We start from the raw sequence: 22,144 nt of genomic DNA, 5'->3' as shown, positions 1-22,144 counted from the left end.
AAGAGAGTCAGTGTCGCAATTTCTGGAGAGAACAATGCAATGCTTTTGTAAAGTTCCAAGTAACTTGATCTAAAGAAAGGCATACAGAATACGTAACAAAAAATACTTACTGGCCCCATTATTGTTGCTTGCCAATGGAACACTGAAAAAAAAAAAAAAAAGGACAGTACTTACTTAACTGCGCATGTTATACATAAGTCATTTAGAAAACATAGGTGGTAACAGATGAGAATTAAAACACAAAGTAACCCAATTCTTCCACATGGTACTCATCACAGGATGGCAAGATGGCAACACCAACCTGCACTGTAGAAGTCAACTGTTGACTAAAGGTTAGGAGCTGGTGTCGTGGAGGCATGGGCTTTTACACAAGCTACTCACACCCACCCTACCTCTTCCACTTGACCTCCGTTTCATTCATTAGCTTGTCGGTGGATAACGCAGCAGATGAGGACAGGTGCTAAAAATTAGCAGAGGATAACCAAATCATTGTGAAGAATTTCATCTTGCCGCCTCTGTCGTGCTCTACTTAATGCCAACCCAAAGAAAGAACAAGTATTGGCAAAGCCATCAGGTCTTACCTATGCGAGATTCATTGCCTTAGCTGATTTTTTTGTTTTTAAGCCATGTTGCAAATGGCTGAAAGTAATGTGAAAAAGGAAAAAGCTTTACGACAGCCAGTGTTGTACGCCTTATAGCGTTTTCTTTCAGCTATGCGGCACTGAAGTTAGCGCTGCTGAATAATATGACTAAAAAGCATTATGTAAGCGAGACCTAATGGCTTTGCAAATGCTTGGTATGGTATGCCATATTCTTATAAGTATTTATATAGTGTTTCCACGGATAAAGTGCTAATGTTATAGAATGGAGAATGCCCTTGCCACAGTGTTAGTGTGAACAGATTTAGAAGCATTTTAGGACCATACAACTGCAAAAATGTGCCATATAAATGTGCCGAATCTAACAAAAGTTGTAGGCAGAAAGAAAACTCCAATTGGTTACAGATTTTATTACAGTGATGCTTTAGGCTATGTGTGTCTTTGGGTGCCATGGTTACAAAAGAACCTAAAAAGCACACCTGTCTGCTTGTTTAGTAGTAAAATATAGCAATAATTGGTGTTCAGTGGTTTTCCTAGAGCCTTTGGCCCCTGTGCCACTGCACCTGCTGCATGATTCAAATATGGACCATAGTGCCTTAAAGGTAACTGCACTTGTGACTGCTTGTTTAGTGTAAAATATAACAATAGGTTCAGTGGGTTTTCTATACCTATTTCAAAAGGGAGCTAGGAAGGGAAAATAAACCAGGGAGCCCTCCACTCAATATTTATTAACATAGATGTGAGAAGTTGGCCTGATATATGATGTTCACTAGTTATAGTGACCACCTTGTATCAGTCCAAACAACCCTTATGGTGATTGGTTGTAAGTCAACCTTATAGACCAGCTATCCTAATGGTAGCATGGACAAAGCAGTCTTAGGCTAAACTCTTTTGGCATGTGAAACCAGCTGTTTTACCACAATATAACCCCTTGAATACCAGATGAAAGGACACCACACAGGTTGTTATGAAAATAAACAATATATTTATTAACAACAACACCTCTGAACTCTTTATGACATCAGAGGGCTAAGCACATGACAATACTACGAAAGAAATACGAGTTAGCACAATATTTACACGTGTGCCTTAGGGGCACGACAAACCATATACTAAGAACAATGGAATGCAAGGAAGGAAAGTACTGTAAGGAGATCCAGAGGCTGGAGGATCGCTGGGACTACGCTACGAACTAGGTAAGTACGGAGCAGGAGGCCCACGGGACTCACGAGCAGAGTGGAAACTCTCACACGAGATGCGTACCAACGTCTATGGGTGCTAGAGCTTACAAAGTTACGGATTCCGGACGAACCCGGCTGGATGGAGGGAAAACAGTGGACCTAGACACTAGGATAGTGAACACTGACTTCAGCACCTAGAAGCTTTAGTTACCTAACCCACAGGCTGCGGGTGCATAGGGCTGAAGTGGTGTCGGGTTTGCTGCGTTGATCCCGGTGATGCCTGAAACAAGGAGTTGCTGGCAGGCAGCCAGATGGAGGAGTCCGGTGGTTCCAAGGATGGAACTAGGAAGGGGAAGTCCTGAAAGGGAAGGGGACAGAGTCTTGGTCACTAGCCAGTGACGGTGCTGGAACCAGGAGGGAACCAGATGCTGTCGCCGCATTCAGATGAAGGAAGTGTCGCTTCTCTCTGTAGCTGCGCGGACCAGGAGCTGTTCTTTACGACCAGGCTGGAGGCAAGAGCTGTCCCACGTAGTCTGCTGCTGATGCCGGTGTTGGATCGTCATTCTGGTCAACAGGCCTTGGCCAGTGCAAGCCACGCGGTGGAACAAAGATGGCGTCTGGTGCGGACCAGGAGGGTTCGGGGTGCTTCTCTTTCACAAGGAAGCAAGGGCCAGACTAGCAGTGTTGAAATCTTCGGGTCGTCCTCTCAGAGGTCACGAGCCAGCCGGCAAGTGACCAGACAACAGGAAAAGCAGCAACCAGGCAAAAGGGCCCCACGCAGATCTCGTGGAGGCTGGGGGGCTAGTCTTTGATGCAGGTGCTGTGTCGGTGTGGGGCTTCTCAGTCCCCGATGCACTTACTCGAGGGTCCCTCGGTGGTCGTGCTGGAAGCACTGTGCAGGTTTCTTCAAGATAGCCGTCTCTACGTTGCTCGTCGCACCCATGGGTCCCAGCTGTGCTGTGGATGTGGGTAGAGGTCAGAGGGGTCTGGAGGTCCGGGTCTCGTTGAGCTGGGTCGTCGGATTCCAGGAAGGAATGACTTGCAGCAAACCGCACAGTAGCTTGATGGTGCCTGCGAAGCAGGATGGTCACTCCCTGACCATAGGGGAGATTCTTCAGTCTTCTGATGTTCAGGAGGTCGAAGGTCAAGAGTTTCTTCGTGGAAGTTGTCAAGATTAATCTAACTGGGAATGGGACCAGCTCCTACCTTTATCCAGCTAAAGGGGGCTGCACTATGACTAGGTCCCTCCTCTGGGTGGGACCAGGAAGGGGGTTCGTTACACCCCCTATCCTTTGTATAGTTTCCCGCCAGAGCTGGGGCTGGAGTGCCCCAGCAACTGGTTGGAACCGGTGTATGCACAGGGCACCTTGTGTGCCCCAGGCATGTCTCATTCCTTTCAGCCTTGGCCTACCTAATACACAAAATCCTGTCTGGGGTGGTGCTAGCACCTCCCAAGGCAGGAAACCCTTTGTCTGAGCCTCCCTCGCTGGAAGGACTCCCAGCAGCAGGAGGTCAGACTTGTGTCTGTCGTGGCAGCATCCATCTTGTGATGCTGAGGCTCGAGTTAACTTTAACCGGGGTTCACAGTTATCTACATGTCGTGTCCCTCTAGAAGGGTGGAATGCTACCCCCGTCGCCAGAATTGGCGAGGGGGGAGTATTCCAAATCGTATGACACCTTACTCGACATGTTTTGATAATGTTATACCAGAGTTAGCAGTTTACCGCGAGGTAGATAATGCACTTGAGTATATGGTATAGCGTTATCATGGAACAGCTATTAGGACTTGGTTCCGCAAGCTGCAAACGGGCTCAGATCATGCCAGAGCACCATCTCACATAATTCCAAGCATTCTGCCTTCAGGATTGATAAGGCCTTCCATAGGAGTGACTGATAGGAATATATGTGTCCATTTTAGGTTTAGATATAGGTATACTATATCTACAGCAAAGGGTGTTTACACCACCTTGCCCCAGCTGTCATGCAGCCAGTTGTGTCAGATTTAGATGGCCAGCCAGGGGTGGCATAATACATGCTTCAGCCCCTGGTAGGCCCTGAGTGCACCTATGCCCTGGGTACCTAAGGTACACTGTACAGGGACTGATAAGGTGACCCAGTATCCAATTGGATATGTACCTAAGGTACATGGAGTCCATTTTAACAGAGAGAGCAGGAAGCCTGGGGTCCTGAATAGCAGGATCCCAGGCCAACTAAGTAAAAAACCAGCAAAACACCAGGCAAAAAGTTGGGGTAACCATATTCAGATATCCACCTTCCTACAATAGAGACCTGGGTATATATCACACATATATATCAAAATTGCAGGGGAATGTCACACCATTTTTTTTTGTGAGATAGGGTTTGATATCTAATCATACACCCCCATGTGTGTCTTTTTATAGAACAAATTAAAAAACAAGCCGGTATCCCACAGTGCTTTGACAAGTGTTCAAACCTAAAAAGTGAGGCGAGTCAAGGAAGTGCCATACATCAGCAACACCTGAGGAACGATGGGCAGGTACTCACCAATTACTTCACTGTGCTATCAGCACTCTCCCGACAAAAACGGAAACCAACTCCCAATATGTGAATAAGGAAAAGCAAATGTGTCAACTAAAGTGGTATTTGTCCAAATCCCCAAATAATCCAATGCTTTAAGACCCTTTTTAAAAGAGGAGGCCAATTGTGCTACTCCAACAAGGTTAAAATGGAGTTAGGAAAACACAAAACATCTGTATTTAATTTTTGTTGTGTCCATACTTATTTAAAACAGTCATGTTTAGACCATTTGAACCTGAACGGCCAACATGTTTCATTGGCATTGACTTTGTGGCAATTTCATCAGGGCACGGCCTGATTAGATATCAAACCTGGTCTCACTAAAAAAGTAATGGTGACATTCACGGCAATTTTGATATATATGTGTGATATATAACCAGGTCTCTGTATGTTGATACCCTGTGCCACTGCACCTGCTGCACCATTCAAATCATTACCCTAGTGCAATGATATTCAAACTTTAATGGCACGCCCTCTCCACCCCCATTGAGAAAGAAAAAAATGAAATAAAATAGGGCGCCCTCAGAATTTTCTCCAATTATTCTATTAAATTGGCAATGTTTAAATAATTCTAGAAAATGTACACATTGCAGTTAAGGTCTGTTACAGTTTTAAAAATGTAATCAAACACCACGATTGCCAAACATACTATTCTGGTCAGGCAGTTCGTACTAATGTGTAAAAGTATTTACAGTGTGATTATTAGAAATGAGAGTGGGGGTTTTGACAAATATTTGAAGTCCCTTCCTTTTTGACATATACTCCCTGCTAGGATATACATGATAAAAGAAGTTCGCGATGGCCCATTACAGAGCTGCTTACTGGTAGGCAGCAACCGAAAAATTAAAGAAAGATGGAAACGAGCTCCGTTGTCTTTTGGCAAGGCTTGTATTTACGAGCACTGGGCACACACTAATACCTAACATGCTTCAGAGATCATGGCCTAACTGAGCATGCCTCTGTAAAGATGCATCCAAAAACAATATGTAGAGACTGTGGTATTCGTAGCCCATGTCAGGAGCTATAAAAAGTTAATTCAAAGCCACTGCTGAATGGGTGAGCGAAGTCTGCATGGGCCTAAAATGTTCACATCTGAGCTGGCTCCAGGAACTACGTATAGAGTCAGAGGCATAAAAATAAGAGAAACGTGCAAGCCGGGAAAGGGGGAGATACATAATCTATAACAAGATAAGTCTGCTACTGGAGGTGAAATAGGAATTCTATGTCAGGACCGGAGGCACCGATTATGCTTTTCTTCCTTCGCTTTATTCTCAAAGCTCAAACCACAGCAGCCAGAAAAGCAATAAAGATGCATTTTTTCTTCATAAATCGAGAAAAACGTCATCTGAACATAATAACAAAGTACAGATTAGTCCAAAAAACATCAACTCCCATCAATCCATGGGGAACACCATAACAGTCCTTCTACAATGTCCATGCACTCCTCTGAAAGGTCATCCATTTAACGAAGTCCTCCTCTTTCTTCGCAGCTGCGCAGGCAGTTAAGTGCTGTTTTTTCTTTGCTGTTATGAAATGTGGTTCTTGGACCTGTAATGACTGTATTGGACGTGTGGGCATAGTTGTAAGGGAATCGCGCATTTCAGCTTGTATTTTCTCTGGTATTGCCTTGCAGATTCCCTTTCAGGTCGAGGCTACCGTCTCACTGCGAAGCAGTGGGGGGCGGAGCCGAGAATTTTTGTTTTCCAGTACTGGGCTTTAACCCGCCTCTCTCTTCCATTGGCTAGCTCCATAAATGGAGGCTAGCCATTGGAAGAGAGATGTGGCAATCATTCTGGGAGCAGATTCGTGGGCGTTTCTGTGGTTGTTTTTAAGCCCCGCCCCCTTTGTTTCATCATTCAGAGGTGGGCCTTTGTGGGCGTTTCCTTTTTTTTTTTTTTTTTACAGGGCTGTTTTTGTGCAGTTGGTAATGTCGCTGTTGCTGGGATGGACGTACACGCCAGGCAGCCCGGGATGTTTTCTTTCTCCGTCGCCGCCGGGCTGTACCCCCCCCCATCCCTCTCCAGTGGCCATGCTGCCTCGGCTCAACACACACACAATGAACTCACGCAGCTCCGCCACCGCCTCCCCCCCTCTTTGCTTTCTCTTTGTATCACATATTTGGATGCAATGACGGAAATAGCAAAATACAAGTCGGGCGGCACACTTTGTATTTATGATGGGGACTTGTTTCTTGTTTCTGTCGTCTCCTTGTTTCCTGCTCTTTTTCGGGTTTGGCTCTGACAGAATCCCTTTCACGTCATCATTAGCGCAATGAGAACGGGCGTAAAGTTCGCTTTAATTGCTAGGAAACGACAGCCGGCCTGGTATGCAGTTTCTTCCGTAGGTGTTACGTCCAGGGCTTCTTAAGAGACGACGGAATCACTTTAAAGTTGTAATGAATAAGTTACGGGCGAAAATGTTGATTCTGCCGCCTATGACTAGCCTCGGGACCTAACAACTCGCCGCGCGGCTATAATGGTGCAAGACCTGTCCGCTGGGGCTGATGGGAGCGAAGCTGGCTGTACATTGGTGAAGGGCTTTTATGCACCACCGGCCTCACTGCCGGCCTAGACGGAAGTCCGTGATGGTGTCTGGACAGTGTGTCTCTCTCCCTAAATGATAATTTCAATTTGGAGGCTGGGCAGGGCCTGCAGTAAGCGCTGCACATCGCTTCTTAACAGTGAATAAACAAAAGTAAGGGGACGCTGATCCGGAGTACAGTTGGGGGGGGGGGGGGTAAGATCAGCGAGTGTGGGGGACGGGATCAAACAAGATAGACGTCAGGGTCAGAAATATGGCTAAAAATAATTGAATGTCCTCTATTTGGGTAGCCTTTCACTTACAGGTAACAATCAAGACAACCCTCCCTCCTTGAGCCCCCCTTCGGAACTGACAGCCCCAGCAAACCCCCGCCTGCCGGCTGCCCTGCTCATCCCCCCCCACCCGCTCTCCTTTATGGACCGCATTGCAACCCCCCCAGGACCCCCCACCTCCCTCCAGTGGGTGAAGAGCGGAGCGCGAGGCACACGCGCATGAAGGCGACAACAGCAGAGGAGGAGGGAACGTGGAGGGACGCTTTTTATTCTGCTCCCTGTGTTTTGGTCGTCAGTGCGACACATACAGCACCTTTCTGGGATTCACTCTACAAGTGTTTCTGTGAGAAGACTTTCAGGATGTTTCTGTACTAAATATTACATTTACAGCGCACGAACGCCAGTGATGCGGCCTCGTGGCGCTGCCCGCAGCTGGAGAACCAGAAGGCTGGTTAGTAACAGTACCTTGGTCTCGTGTTGTGAGATGCCCTCTCGGGCACTCTCTAACTGCCCCGCCCCCACCCCCCTCCCCCTTCCCCTCCGCCCCTCGCTCATCCACCCGTCTGGACAGGCAGAGGGTGTCATTGGGTCTATTGACATTCCACACATCATATGCCTACAGCCATGAGGCCTGTACAGACAACTCCTCCCCCTGAGCCCAGTGACCCAGAGCATCTACAATACGCACCCCACATACACCGACAGTCCACATGTACCCGGGCACTGTCGGCATGCCAAAAGCCAAGCATTACACGTGACACTACGTATTTTAGTACGCTGTGCCATACCAGCAAACAGAGGGAAATGGCCTGGATTTGGCAAGTGTTGGTCTGTGGGGATTAAGGATCGCCATCCGCAGGACTCTTTAGCTCCTCTCTAGCGTAGAGTCTCTTACCACCTTCCCTTGTTTTAAGAAAAAGAGTGCATGATACTGGAAAGAAGAGGTATGGGCCATAATGGGAGGGAGGAGGAAGAGACAGACACAGGCACTTGGGAGGGGGAAGAAAGATGCACGTCGGAGGAGAGGAAATCACAACAAAGTATGGGAAGTTGAAGCGCCATCTGGAAATGTTTGGAGAAGGAACAGCACTGAGAAAGAGTGAGACACAAATTAGTGAGGTGGGAGGAAAGACGTAAGAAAATGGGCACTATTAGTTTCATCTCTATACAGTGTGTCTTTACTGAGATGCTGGAGCAAGGAGGGAGTGTGAGAATGAGAGAGGGACTAGACATGAAGGATCTGCTTGAATGTGTTCTTTCGCACAGAATGTATGCTTTTCCTTTTGCAAGCACTGGTGTTTTAAAGAATGCAAAGGCCTTGCCATTGTCTGCTGCTTCTTCCAACAGGGAGCACTTTTTACAGCCGCAGCAGGATGAGGCAGTAGGTATTTCACTTTCTTTGACTTTTCCGTTTGTCTTCTGAGCTGGCGGTTGAGTATTTCCGAATGTGTGAAGCTTTTATGCAATTCAACGTGCACGGAGCACGAGCACTTCCCTTCAAATGTGTTTGTTTGTTTTTTGGGCAGTATGACCAGAATATGCTTTACCGTTGCGCTTCATATCTGGGGTTATTATGTTTTAAACAGCATTGGCTGTTGGTTGCTGGCTGAGCAAAGCGCTCTGAATGTGCTCCAAGCACGAGCACTTCCCTCCGAGTGTTTTTTGGGGCAGTACAACAAGCAGACACTCTTCATCTCGGGGGTTATTACATTTTAAACACCATTGACTGATGGTTTCTGGCTTAGCAAGGCAGTCTGAATGTGAATCAAACACGAGCACTTCCCTTCAAATGTTTTTGTATTTTTGGGGCAGTATGACCAGCAGACGCTTTAACATTGTGCTTCATTTCAGGGGTTGCGTATTGTAAGGGCAGGATTTTATATAGTTTCAATTCTTATTGCATTCCTACGTTCTTTTGTGCACATATAATCCCTTAATCAATAAAATTAAATTGATGTTTCAAAAAGGAATGCAGGAAAACTGCGCACTCTTCCACATATAACAGCTCGTTTTGTAGGTGGCTCTATGTGTAGGTGGCTCTGTCTGTGTGTGTGGCTCTATGTGAATGACTGTGTGGGTGGCTCTGTGTGTGTGGGTGGCTCTATGTGAATGACTGAGTGGCTGTGTGTGTGTGGGGGTGGCTTTGTGTGTGTGGCTCTGTGTGGGTGTAAATGCAATAGGTCATGCATTTGCGAGCAATTAAGCTATTGGCATTGTAAATGACAATGCCATTTATTTAACGATTACGCTATTGGCATTGTAAATGACAATGCCATTTATTTAACGATTACGCTATTGGCAATGTAAATGACAATGCCATTTATTTAACGATTAAGCTATTGGCATTGTAAATGACAATGCCATTTATTTAACGATTACGCTATTGGCAATGTAAATGACAATGCTATTTATTTATGATTAAAAAAAAACACCCAAAAAAAAAATGTCATGAGCAATGCCAATAGCTCTACCTTTAATAATGCCGAGACCATTGCATTGTAAATGCTTGTTCCTGTCTTTGCCGCGGGAGCATTTTTGCTCCTTTCGCGGCTGGCCCATACATTGCGGCGGGGTGTAGTGCCCGCCAGGGGGCGCCCACGTGTCTCGTTGCTTCCCTCGGCGCGAGTCTCTCGTCAGAGGAGACCGCGCTGAGGAAGCAGAGTACGCCAGAGCCTGTCCCCCTGCCGCCACACTGAACACCCTGAGGGGTCTGTAGCTTCCCGCATGATAGTGCTGGACGCCCCCCGCTGGGGGCTGTATTACTGCAGAGCTTGTAACTCCGAAATCGCCTTCGGGCAGGACAGCGTTTTTCTCGTCAGTTTCAGCTTGTTTGCATTAGCACGCCAGGTGGTGGCTGGCCGTGTCAATTTGAAGGCCTGCGCGCTTGGGGGTATAAGCTGAGTGCCCACAGCGGTCTATCGGCCCTTAAAATCGTTGCAGCTCTTAGACCTGCCCTAAAAGTTAACAGGCCCCTGGGTCTGCAGACAGCCAGGGTTGTGATCCTTTTGGCTGGAACATTTTACTAATAAGCACTGCTACCTGCAGTTCGGTTTTAGGGCAACTTGTTGTGTTTCACCTATTTCTAGTTTAGTGTGGGTTCCACTGAAAAGTGCCCTTGTCGCAATGGAACAGGGGGAGTATTATGAGGAAGAATCCACTCAGTACTTACCACTAGACTATTATTTCTTTGAAGCGGTGGACACCTCCATCTATCGGTGCGTCCATGAGGTGGTAGGACCTATGGAAGAGCGTCTGGCCAGTCGCATTGTGGCGGAGTGCGCAAAAATCACGCAGGCCAACTCGAATGCAGTTCCCCCCCGCTCCAACGCCCCACCCAGGTGAAGGTGCCCACCCCCCCTGAGAAAGTATGTGGGGAAGGTGGCGCGGAGAGTGCGCAGGGGGTGGATAAGGACGCTTTTGAGCGCTTGAAAAGCGCCTTCTTGGCGAAATCCGGACCACACCCTTCCGTCCCCCCGCCGCCACTGGAGCCTGCGATATCCACGGTGCCTCCTTCCCTGTCTCAGGATGGGGGTTCCCCGACGGATACCGACGATGAGGGGTCTTCGTGTCCGTCCAGTTCCGCGGGCACGTTGCCTCAGGATGACTCGGGCATGCTGGACCCGGGATGAGATCATGCATCCCGCTCCGCGGCCTGGGCACCTGGGGACAAGGTGGCCAAGTTCGTGGCAGGACGCCTTAGGAAACCCCTTGAGTAGGAGGCACGGGGTGTCTGCGGGCGGAGTGTCCCCATCCCACGTTAGAGGGAAAGGTAGTCCTGGTGCCCGAGCTAGATTCAAAGATGGCTACCTTCCTGGCCAAATATGTAAAGGACCCGAGGAAAGGGATTGATAGGCCCTGGTGCTCATGCCAAGACAAGCTCCTGGACGCCATTGGTCCGCTGACCAAAATTCTGGATATGGCGGAGGAGGCAAAGGTCACAGGTTCTTCCATATCCCCTGAGGTACTCTCCAATTGGGTGCAGAGGGCTATCATTTTTTGGGGGGAATGCCAACTGCGCTCTCTCTACCGAGCGACGGCGGTCCCTGCTCATAAAGCTGGACCCCAAGTTAGGCGACTTAGCTTCCTCAGGAGGCGGGCGCCGTAGCTCAGGGGGGTTTGTTTGGTGAGCCTTTCGTGAAGGAATTAGGGAAATTCGTGGCAACCTTCACATCATTGGACAAGGCCCAATCTAATATAAAGAGTTTTTCAAACGTGTTTCTCCCAAGGGGCCGGTCGCGGTAGGGGCCGCGCACCCGGCCGCGGTGGCCAGCAACCTGGCAACAGGGGACAAGGCTCCGGTCGAGGCAAATATAATTCCTCGGCGAACTTCAACAACTTCTATCCTACCCGAGGGCAGCGTTTCCGAAGCCGCGGCGGCTTCAAGAACAACGGCGGTGGTGGACAAACAGGCGGTAAGTGTCATGCCTGCGGCGCCGGCTCTTATTGGGGGTCGCTTGGCGGCCTTTCTGAACGCTTGGGCACAGCTTACGTCAAATGCGTGGGTCTTACAGACTGTGAAGGGGACCTGCAGAGTATCTGGGGCCAGTTTTCGGTGGATCTCTTTGCCTCTCGTCTGGACCATCAGCTTACCTGGTTCTTCAGATGGAGACCGGGTCCCTAGCAGCCCGGACGGACGTGTTCCTTCAGGATTGGCAGGGCGAAACAGGCTATGCCTTTCCCCCGTTTGCCATGCTAACCAGGGTCTCTGCCCAAGGGCGTCGCCAGAGGGCGTCGCGGTTCTAATTTGGCCAATTCGGAGATCTCAAGTTGGGTTTCCGGAACTTTCTTGGGATTCTCCAATCCCACTACCCCGTTTTCCAACCCTCCTCAGTCCGGACAAGGTTCCTCACCCGTTGATCATCCAAGCTCCTTAACCTTGATGGCGTGGAGGATTACAAGGGACGATGGGCGGTCCCAGGCCTTTGAATCAATAAATAAACCATTTGTAGAGTGCACTACATACCCGTGAGGGTCTCAAGACGCTGGGGAGGGGGGCCTCTACTGATCGAACAGCTAGGTCTTGAGAAGTCTCCTGAAGGTCAGCAGGTCTTGGGTCTGTCGTAGGCTCAGTGGGATGGTGTTACAGGTCTTGGCGGCGAGGTGGTAGAAGGATCTCCTGCCAGTGGTTGTTCTTCGGATGCGCGGGACTTTGGCGAGTGCAAGGTCGGTGGAGCGAAGCTGGTGGTTAGGGATGTAGAAGAAAAGTGGTCTGTGGAGGTAGGCTGGGCCGGTCTCGTGGAGTGCCTTGTGTGCGTGGATGAGGAGCTTGAAAGATATCCTCTTGTTGACGGGCAGCCAGTACAGGGTTTCGGGTGGGAGGTGATGTGGCTGTGGCGTGGAACATCGAGGATCAGTCATGCCGAGGCATTTTGGATGCGTTGCAGTTTGAGCTTGGTCAGGGCTCCTGCGTAGAGGGCGTTTCCATAGTCGAGTCTGCTGCCGACGAGGGCCTGGGTGACTGTTCTTCTTGTATCTGTCGGGATCTACAGGTGGATCTTGCGGAGCATACGGAGGGTGTTGAAGCAGAAGGAGACGGCGTTGACTTGCTTGGTCATGGAGAGCGTTGAGTCGAGGGTGATTCCCAAGTTGCGTGGTCAGTGGGTGACGGGGCTGCCCCCAGTGCCGTCGGCCACCTGGAGTCGTCCCAGTCTGATGGGTTGGAGCAGAGGATGAGGACCTCAGTTTTGTTCGTGTTCAGCTTCAGTCGGCTGATCTTCATCCAGTCGGCGACGGCCTTCATTCCTTCATGGAGGTTGGCTTTGGCGGTGATGGGGTCCTTGGTGAGGGAGAGGTTCAGTTGAGTGTCGCCGGCATAGGAGATTATGTTGAGGTTGTGCTGCTGAGCGACGTGTGCGAGCGGGGCCATGTAAATGTCGAACAGTGACGGGCTGAAGAAGGATCCTTGGGGTACACCGCAGATCTCAGAGGCTTTGGAACTGAAAGGGGGGAGGCGGACGCTCTGGGTTCTGCCAGAGAGGAAGGAGGTGGTCTTGGATCCGTACGGCATGGAGGCGTGCGTGTAGTGTGCGGTGGCAGACTGAGTCTATGGCGGCAGAGAGGTCCAGGAGGATGAGGGCTGCGGTCTCACCCTTGTCTAGCATGGTCCTGATGTCGTGAGTGGCGGCGATGAGGGCGGTTTCGGTGCGGTGGTTGCTGCGGAACCCTGACTGGGAAGGGTCCAGGATTCTGTTTCTTTGAGGTATCAGGTTAGCTGTCTGTTGACGATCTTCTTGATGACCTTGGCTGGAAACGGGAGCAGAGAGATGGGCCGGAAGTTCTTGTGGACTCTAGGGTCTGCCTTGGTTTTTTTTGATTAGGGTGTTGATCTCGGCATGTTTCCAGCTCTCTTGGAAGGTCACGGTCTCGAGGGAGAGATTGAGGACGTTGCGCATATGGGGTGCGATGGAGCTGCTGGCTTTGTTGAAGATGTGGTGCGGGAATGGGTCTGACGGGGAGCCGAAGTGGACTGTGCTCATAGTTTTGATGGAGTCATCGATGCTCACGATGGCCCAGGCTAGCAGGGGGTCGTGGTCGATGGTGTACAGAGGGTCAGTTGTGTTGCTGTCTGTTGTGGCTGTCTGAATGATGAAGCGGTCGTGGATGTCTGCTATCTTGCGGTGGAAAAAAGTGGCGAGGGAGTCGCACAGGACTTGCGACGGCGGGATGTCATTGCTGTTGGAGCAGGGGTTGGAGAGTTCTTTCACGATGTTAAAGAGCTCCTTGCTATTGTGTGAGTTGTCGAGGCGGTCTTTGAAGGAGGTCCTCTTGGTAGCCCTGATGAGGTGATGGTGATTGCAGGTGGCATCCTTGTGGGCTGCGTGGCTGTCCGGAGTCTGATCGCTGTGCCATTTCTTCTCTAGTTTTCGGCACGCCCGCTTGGAGGCTAGGAGTTCGGGGGTGAACCAGCTGGTCCTCTTGCTGGTGTCTCTGTGGGGGGCTTTCTTCAGCGGTGCCAGGGTGTTGGCGCAGTCGTCGATCCCACGTATGAGGCTGTGGGCAGCATAGTCTGTGTTGGAGGGTTCGGTGGGTGGGCTGAGAGCGAGGTTTGCGTGTAGTTGGTCTTTGGTGATTCTTCTCCAGTTGCGGCGAGGGATCTGTTGGGTGCGGTGGGTTTCTAGAAGGAGAAGTGGATGCAGCGGTGGTCGGTCCGGAGGAGTTTGGTGGTGTGGCTGAAGGAGACGTGGGGGCTAGCGGTGAAGATGGGGTCAAGCGTATGGCCAGCAGAGTGGGTAGGTGTTGTGACGAGTTGCCTCAGTCCGAGATTGGCGAGGTTATCGATCAGGGTTGTTGTCGTTCGCAAGGTGAAAGTTCAGGTCTCCGAGGAGGATGTAGTCAGTGGAGGTCAGGGCGTGCAGGCTGACGAAGTCGGCGATGGAGTCTCGGAACTGGAGTTGGGATCCGGGGGGTCTGAAGAAGAGTGTGCCTCGGAGGGTGAAGTTGGGGTCTGTGTGGATCCGGAAATGCATGTGTTCGGCGGTGCCGAGAGTGTTCTCGGTGCTGGTTGAGACCCGGATGTGGTCGCTTGTAGACGATAGCGATTCCTCTTCCAACTCCGTTGGTGCGGTCTCTGCGGGTGACCTTGTAGCAGTCTGGGATGGCTATGGCGATGTCGGGTGCGGAGGAGTCGTTCAGCCACGTCTGTCAGGAAGGCGCCGTCCGGGGTTGATGTGTAAAGCAGGTCCCAGAGCTCGACGGAGTGTTTGTGTGCGGAGCGGGTGTTCAGTAGGATGCATCGGAGGTGGTGGAGGTCTTTCTTGGCGGGTTGTTTGGCAGCTCTGAGGCTGGTATATCTGCAGTTCTGGCAGGTGAAAGGGGCCGTGCATGCGTTTCGGGGCGGCCTTGAACCAGGTGTGGGTCCATCCAGGGTTGGGAGCATAGAGTGTGCTGGCATCGTAGCGGTGGTGGTCATCGTGGCCGGTGCGGGGCCAAGGGTTCTGGAGCTGGGCCCGGCCACGGACGGGCGCAGATGTGCTTGCCTTAGGCCGTGCAGCAGCCGCCATAATTGGGGAATGTGGGAGGGAGGAGCAGCTGGGAGTCGGGAGGCAAGAAAAACAGGCACAAATCAGGGGCAGCAACCGGGAGCAGTAGGCGGGAAAGGAGCACAAATCAGGGGAGCAGAAGGCAAGACAACGAGCACAATCAGGGAGCAAAAGGCAAAAAACGGTTACACATAAGAATGCAGGCACAGGGGGTAGACAGGCAGCAGCGGTCACAGACACCAGAAGGCAGTTTGGGCAGTACAGGGAAGACAGACAGCGACAGTGATACAAACCTAAGGCATACCACTGGCCACCAGAGATGAGGCACAGGTGGTAGCCAGCGGGTGGAGGAGGGCCTCAACTTCTACAGCAGCGGCAGCTGGGGCAGGGTCAAGACACACAATCAGAGCTGTGTGGTGGGGGAGCGACCTATCAGCAAGGTCAAGGGTCGCTCTCCTCACTGAGCAGCGGCCGCCATAAATGATGATGTGGGAGGGAGGAGCAGCTGGGAGGCAGGGGCAGCGAATGGGCAGTGAGGGGGGCAGGACCGCAGGGGACGCAGCGGCTGGAGCAGCGTGGGCACCAAGGCAGCTGGGCACAATCTGGAGCAGCGAGGGGGAACAGAAGGCAAGAAAACAAGCACAATCAGCGGAGCAGAAGGCAAGAAAAACTTGCACAATCAGGGGGGCAGAATACCTGAAAAACGAGCACAATCAGGGGGGCAGAGGCAAGAAAAACTTGCACAGTCAGGGGGGCAGAATACCAGAAAAACGAGCACAATCAGGGGGGCAGAGGCAAGAAAAACAGGCACAATCAGGGGGCAGAAGGCAAGAAAAACTATCACAATCAGGGAGCAGAAGGCAAGAAAAACTAGCACAATCAGGGAGCAGAAGGCAAGAAAAACCATCACAATCCACAATCGGGGGCAGAAGGCAAGAAAAACTAGCAGAATCAGGGAGCAGAGGCAAGAAAAACCATCACAATCAGGGGGGCAGAGGCAAGAAAATGGATCACAATCAGGGGGGCACAGGCAAGAAAAAACTAGCACAATCCGGGAGAAGAAGCGAAGAAAAACAAGCACAATCAGGGAGCAAAAGGCAAGAAAAACTAGAACAATCAGAGGGGCAGAAGGCAAGAAAACAGGCACAGATGAGAATGCAGGCACGGAAGGGGGGGTTGACAGGCAGCAGCGGCTGAGAAATTCATGCCAAGGCCTGGGCAGATAGTACAGTCAAACGATATCGATCCACCTGGGGAAGGTGGCGTCTGTGTATGCGACGGTGTCTCAATCCTGTGGCAACAGATGTGACTTCTATCTAGAATTTTTTGGCCTCTTTGGCGGAGGACGGTTTGGCTTACAGAACCATCATTACTTTCCGTTCTGCCATTTCAGCAGGTCATAACATTGTGGATGGTTCTCCCGTGGGTGAGCATCCTTTGGTTTGCTGGTTTCTTCAGGGAATCCGCCTCGCCTTACCTCCCGAGCCTGGTTATTCATAACTCTGGGATGTTAATCAGATTCTGAATTTATTTGTCTTGGCAGCCAAACAGCTGTCGGCCAAGTTGGCAATGCTTCTCTGCCTTATTTCCTGCTGACGGGTTTCTGATGTTAGAGCCCTGGATATTACTAGCAGGATATTCTCTCCCTCCATTCAATATTCGTTGTCAAACTAAGTGTGGAACGAAGTCTTTATCTTACCCTGCTTTTCCGGATTCTCTAAAACTATGTGTGGTCTCTTGCCTCAAGATTTACGAGGAAATGTTGGAGGAGTTCCGCCCCCCCAGGGGAGCAACAGTTACTTATTGCGCTCAAAATACCCCATGAAGCGGTTTCCTCCTCCTCCATTGCCCGTTGGGTAAGGTGGGTATAGAAAGAAGCTGAAATTGACCTTGGAGCCTTCGGCGTTCGCCTTGAAGACATTCTGAACGCAACAGATGTCTTCATACTCTAGCTTCAAGCGCTTTTACTTCGAACCGGTGATTGATATGGCTCACTTAGTGGCGAGTAAGCTTTAAACAAGCATAAACCTCGCCTCCAGTCCTGACATAGAATGAAAAAAGTCCTAGCTATCGTGACGGAAAGTTTCAATTCTATTAAGGACTCAGAGGCGAGGATTATCCCACCCAGGGTACAACTTCTTGTAACTTTCCACCCTGTTAATATAGTAAACTGTTTAGCCGTCTCAGGTTTGACCCGATTGTACCTTAATGCACAAGTTACTTACCTTCGGTAACGAAATATCTGTAAGAAACAGTAGTTAGTGTTAGATTCCTTAGCTTATAATATCCCCAGGCGTCAGACTAGATCCGGAAAGTTTTCGTCATCAGTACACCCCTGCGCGTCGGTAGGCGTCATCTGCGCCTCCGCGTCAGTCGTCGGCGTCGTGATGGGCGGGATGACGTCGGAGTACTTAGATGCCGCCCTTGCGCGCTGAAGTCAGTTCTGTACATAGCTTTCTGCGCCACGAATGCAGAGCCATGATAGAAACCAACACTGGTGCCATGAAACTAGGGCCCTGAAAGTGATGTCCTCAACCCTAGACATCGGTTCGCAGAACGGGGAGGATGGGTGGGGCGGTAAAGAATCTAACACCAACTACTGTTTCTTACAGATATATCGTTACCGAAGGTAAGTTACTTGTGCATCTGAAAGAAACAGGTTAGTGTTAGATTCCTTACCTTAGAATAGATACCCCAGCAATACCAACCCCGGTGGTGGGTCTGCGAACCAAGATCATACCAGAAAGTCCTGGAGAACGGAACGGCCGAAAAGCAAGACTTGGCTGTCCTGGCAGTAATGTCTAGCAAACGTGTGCAGCGAGGCCCACGTAGCTGCCTGACAGATGTCCTGCAAGGGGACGCCCAGGGCAGTAGTAGCCGCCTTGGCCCAAGTGGAATGGGCGCGCAGCCCAACAGGAAGCTTCTTTTTCGCCAAAGAGTAGCAAACCTTGATGCACAAGAGGACCCACCGAGAGATGGTCCGCTTGTGCACCGCCCGTCCCGTCTTTGCGCCCATGTAACCAACAAAGAGCTGGTCATCCACCCGGAACTGGCGTGTGCGATGCAGATAGAAGGAGAGCGCACCTTTTGGGTCCAGACGGTGGAGCCTCTCTTCCTCCTTCGAGAGATGCAGAGGCGGTTAGAAGGTGGGCAAGGTGATGGGACTGCCCGATATGAAAGGCTGTGACCACCTTAGGCAGGAAAGAAGGAAGAGTCCTTAGAACAACCTTGTCCGGATCGACAGAGAGGAAAGGAGGTTTTGAAGATGGAGCTCACTCACTCTCCTGGCAGAGGTGATGGCAACCAGGAATGCAGTCTTAAGAGTCAGAAGACGAAGAGGACAGTTATGAAGTGGCTCAAAAGGAGCGCACATCAGATACATTAGAACAAGATTCAAGTTCCACTGAGGCATCACAAAGGGAACAGGGGGAAACATGTGTGTGATGCCTTTCAAGAATCTATTTTCAACAGGGGACTTGAAAATAGAAGGCTGATCAGGAAGCCTTAAGAAGGCTGAAATGCCTGAGAGATAGCCCTTGATAGTGCCCAGAGCAGAGCCCTGCTGGGCAAGAGAAAGAAGAAAGAGGAGAACCTCTGAAAGGGGGGCAGAGAGTGGATCCACAGCCTTTGCTGTGCACCATGCCACAAATTTGTTCCACCACCAGGCGTATACAGTTTTCGTGGAGGGACGCCTGGCTGTCCGAATCCCATCACAAACTTCATGAGGCAAGTCAAATGGCCTCAACTGCCGTTGCTCAATCTCCACGCAAGTAGGTGGAGACTGGACAGGTTCGGGTGGAGGACCGTCCCCTGCCTCTGCGACAGAAGGTCCTCCTGAAGAGGCAGACGAATCGGGGGGATCGACTGACATGCTGAGTAGCTCGGGATACCAATATCTTCGTGCCCAGTCCGGAGTCACAAGAAGGACTTGGGCCCGGTCTCGCCTGATCTTCTTCAGCACTCTGGGCAGAAGTGGTATAGGAGTTAAAGTGTACAACAGACCGCAGCTCCACTCGCAACGAAAAGCGTCACCGAGCGAGTGCCGCCTTGGAAATTCCAACACACAGAATTGATGACATTGCGCGTTCTCTTCAGTGGCGAAGAAATCTAACCAAGGCTCTCCCCACTGCCGAAAGAGACCTTGCGCCATGTCCAAGTTCAGACACCATTCGTGATCCATCATGCACTGGCGACTGAGTTAGTCCGCCCTGGCGTTCAGGAAACCTGCCAGGTGTTGAACCACCAGGGGCACTCCCTTGTGTTCCAGCCATTGCCAGAGGCGCAGCGCCTCCTGACAAAGGGTCCACGACCCCACCCCGCTCTGTTTGTTGCGGTACCACATGGCGGGGGTGTTGTCCGTGAACACCTGCACTACATGACAGAGGGAAGGAATGCCTTCAGTGCAAGACGGACCGCCCGCAGATCCAGAATGTTGATATGGAGCCGGGACTCAGCCGGAGACCAGAAGACTCTGATCTCCCATGTGGCCCCCACATCCCAGGAGGGACGCATCTGTCAACACTACGTGCTCCGTTTGGGGTAGGGAGAGAGATCTGCCACTGACCCAATCGCGGTTCGTGAGCCACCACTGCAACGGACTCGCAGTGCCCTCCGAGATCAGGACGTGGTCGGACAGGTTCCCCTGATGCTGGGCCCACTGAAACTTCAGGTCCCACTGCAGAGCCAGCATCCGCCACCTGGCGTAATGCACCAGAAGGATGCAGGAGGCCATCAGCCCCAGGTGCCGCAGCGCCAACCTGACCAAGACTCGGGATAAAGGCTGAAAGATCGGAATCAGAGCCTGAGTATCTCGAACACGCTGTTCGGGAGGCTAAACCCGAAACTGCGCAGAGTCCAGAACCGCTCCGATGAAAAGGACTTCTGAGAGGGGCACAGGTTTGACTTCGGCACGTTGATGGAGAACCCCAGCGAGTGCAGGTGGTCGGCCGTAGTCTGGAGGTGGGAGACGAGTGTCTGGGGCGAGCCCGCCTTCCACAACCAGTGTCGAGATAGGGGGAAGACTGAAACCCCTGTTCTGCGCAGATGAGCTGTGACCACCGCCATCACTTATGTGAACACCCAAGGGGCGCTGGTAAGGCCAAAGGGGAGCATGGTAAACTGAAAGTGCTCGTGGCCTACCGTGAACCACAGGTAGCGTCGGTGGGCCGGCAGGACAGGGATGTGGAAATACTCGTCCTTCAAGTCCAACGCTACCATCCAGTCTCCTGGGTCCAGGGTAGCTAGGACCTGAGAAAAAGTCAGCATCTTGAACTTCTCCTTCCGGAGGAAGCCGTTGACGCTCAGTAGGTCCAAGATAGGGGGCGGGCCTCCTTTGCCCTTCTTGGGTACCAGAAAGTAGTGGGAATAGCAACCTCAGTGTCCAGCTGAGTGTGGCGAATGAATTACCCCCTGCCCTGAAGAAATTGCCGACCATTTCTGACAGGCAATGAAACATGTTGGCTTCTTATAATTCAAAACGAAGCACAACGGCAAGGTTTTGGTTTTAATGGGAGTAGATACCCAGCATGGAATAAAGTTGTTCAATCAGCTAGGGCTATCTAACTTCATTTTTAACGTAGTGGATCTCACTGAGTAGCAGTGTTGATACCAAGGGGGTAGATGCACAGGAGTGCTATAGGGATACACACCTCTAAGTTGATTGGGATTTAACTTTACATATATTGTTTCCTATCTTCTTGTTTTTTTGTTTTCTGGTGGGAAGGAGCCGATGATGAGAAAAGGAACACACTGACGAGAACCGGTCAGCAGTTCCCTTGTGGTTGCTCCCGTGAGGTTCCTACCCACCACCCACACATTTTTCTTTGATCTTTTCTGATTACTTTTCGGATGTGATCCGAAGTATTTTCTTTTGCACGGGGTTGCATGAGGTTTGACTGACAGACACTGTAGATGTAGACGCAGACAGAGAATTGGCGAGGATGTTTTAATGATAGGCACACCTTGTTGTAACTTTTTCAAGTGGGTGAAAGGTTATGTGTAACCACACCAACGAGTCAACAAATGATGTTGTAGAAAGAACAGCCTATGGAGTCAAGGACCAGGTTGTTGTGATTATATTGTCCATGAGGGCAGCCTGGACATCCCCCGAAAAGTTGGCAGATCTCAGCCAGACGTGGCGGCGAACCGCCACCGTCGTTGTAATCACCCTACCCAGCGAGTCCGCGGTGTCAAGACCACACCTGATTGAATAGCGTGCTGCACCCCGCCAGGGCTTGGGAGAACCATGCCCGGGCCTCCTCCGGGCACTGTGGCAGCACCTTCGTAACCGTATCCCACAGAGTGGGTGTAACGGCCCAAAAGGCAGGCGGTGTTGACAGACCGCAGCCCCAAACTCAGTGAGAACAGTTTCTTCCCAAATTGATCGTACCTTTTGGATTCCTGATCCAGGGGAGCGGTCGGGAATGCGGTTTGGGATGTAGAGGCCTGGATCACCAGGCTCTCGGGGGTGGGGTGAACGGACAGGAAGCTAGGGTCGCCCGGAGCCGGGCCACGTTACGATCCACAGGGAGGCCTGTGGAGGGCTTCGACCAGGTGCCCAATAGAACGTCGGTGAGGGCTTCGTTGAACAGCAGTAGAGGATCCGAGGAGCTTGCCTGCGGTTTGAGCACCTCAGTGAGGAGGTTAGTCCTCACGGACACGACAGGGAGCTCAAGAGCCAAGGCCTTGGCCACCCTGTTCAAAACCATGCTGTAAGCAGCCCCCTCCTCCGATGGCACGGAGGGAGGAGAGACGAATCCAGTGTCGGGCGAAGTGTCCAGACCACTGGCCTCCCCTAGCTCATCTGCCCAGTCCTGGCTCAACTGGCACTGCAGTGCCAGAGGGTCCTCAGACCCCTCCCAGTCCTCCTCGTCATCCATCTCCTGATAGTCAGGGGAAAATGATGGAGCCGGGTCGTAGGTGAATTGGTAACCCACCGAGGCCGGAGATGGCGCCGGATGGGGCTGGGAAGGGCGCCGGGGGCAACACCCTCGGGGTCGGCGCCAGCAGAGGAG

The 22,144-nt window shown here is 51.2% G+C and overlaps 1 protein-coding gene across 1 annotated transcript in view; it reads right to left on the bottom strand.

Moving 5' to 3' along the window:
* Positions 1-22,144, bottom strand: part of LOC144769274 (ubiquitin-conjugating enzyme E2 D2) — a 311,568-nt gene that overhangs the window by 130,245 nt on the left and 159,179 nt on the right. Inside the window, exon 3 of the mRNA XM_078653332.1 lies at positions 111-142. Coding sequence (XP_078509458.1) covers positions 111-142 — 32 coding nt within the window. The remainder of the gene's footprint in view (positions 1-110; positions 143-22,144) is intronic.

This window comes from Lissotriton helveticus, chromosome 7 (genome assembly GCF_964261635.1).
Source record: "Lissotriton helveticus chromosome 7, aLisHel1.1, whole genome shotgun sequence".
NCBI lineage: Eukaryota > Metazoa > Chordata > Amphibia > Caudata > Salamandridae > Lissotriton > Lissotriton helveticus.
Note: the sequence above shows the minus strand (reverse complement) of the source record. Positions and strands in the feature narration are given on the sequence as shown.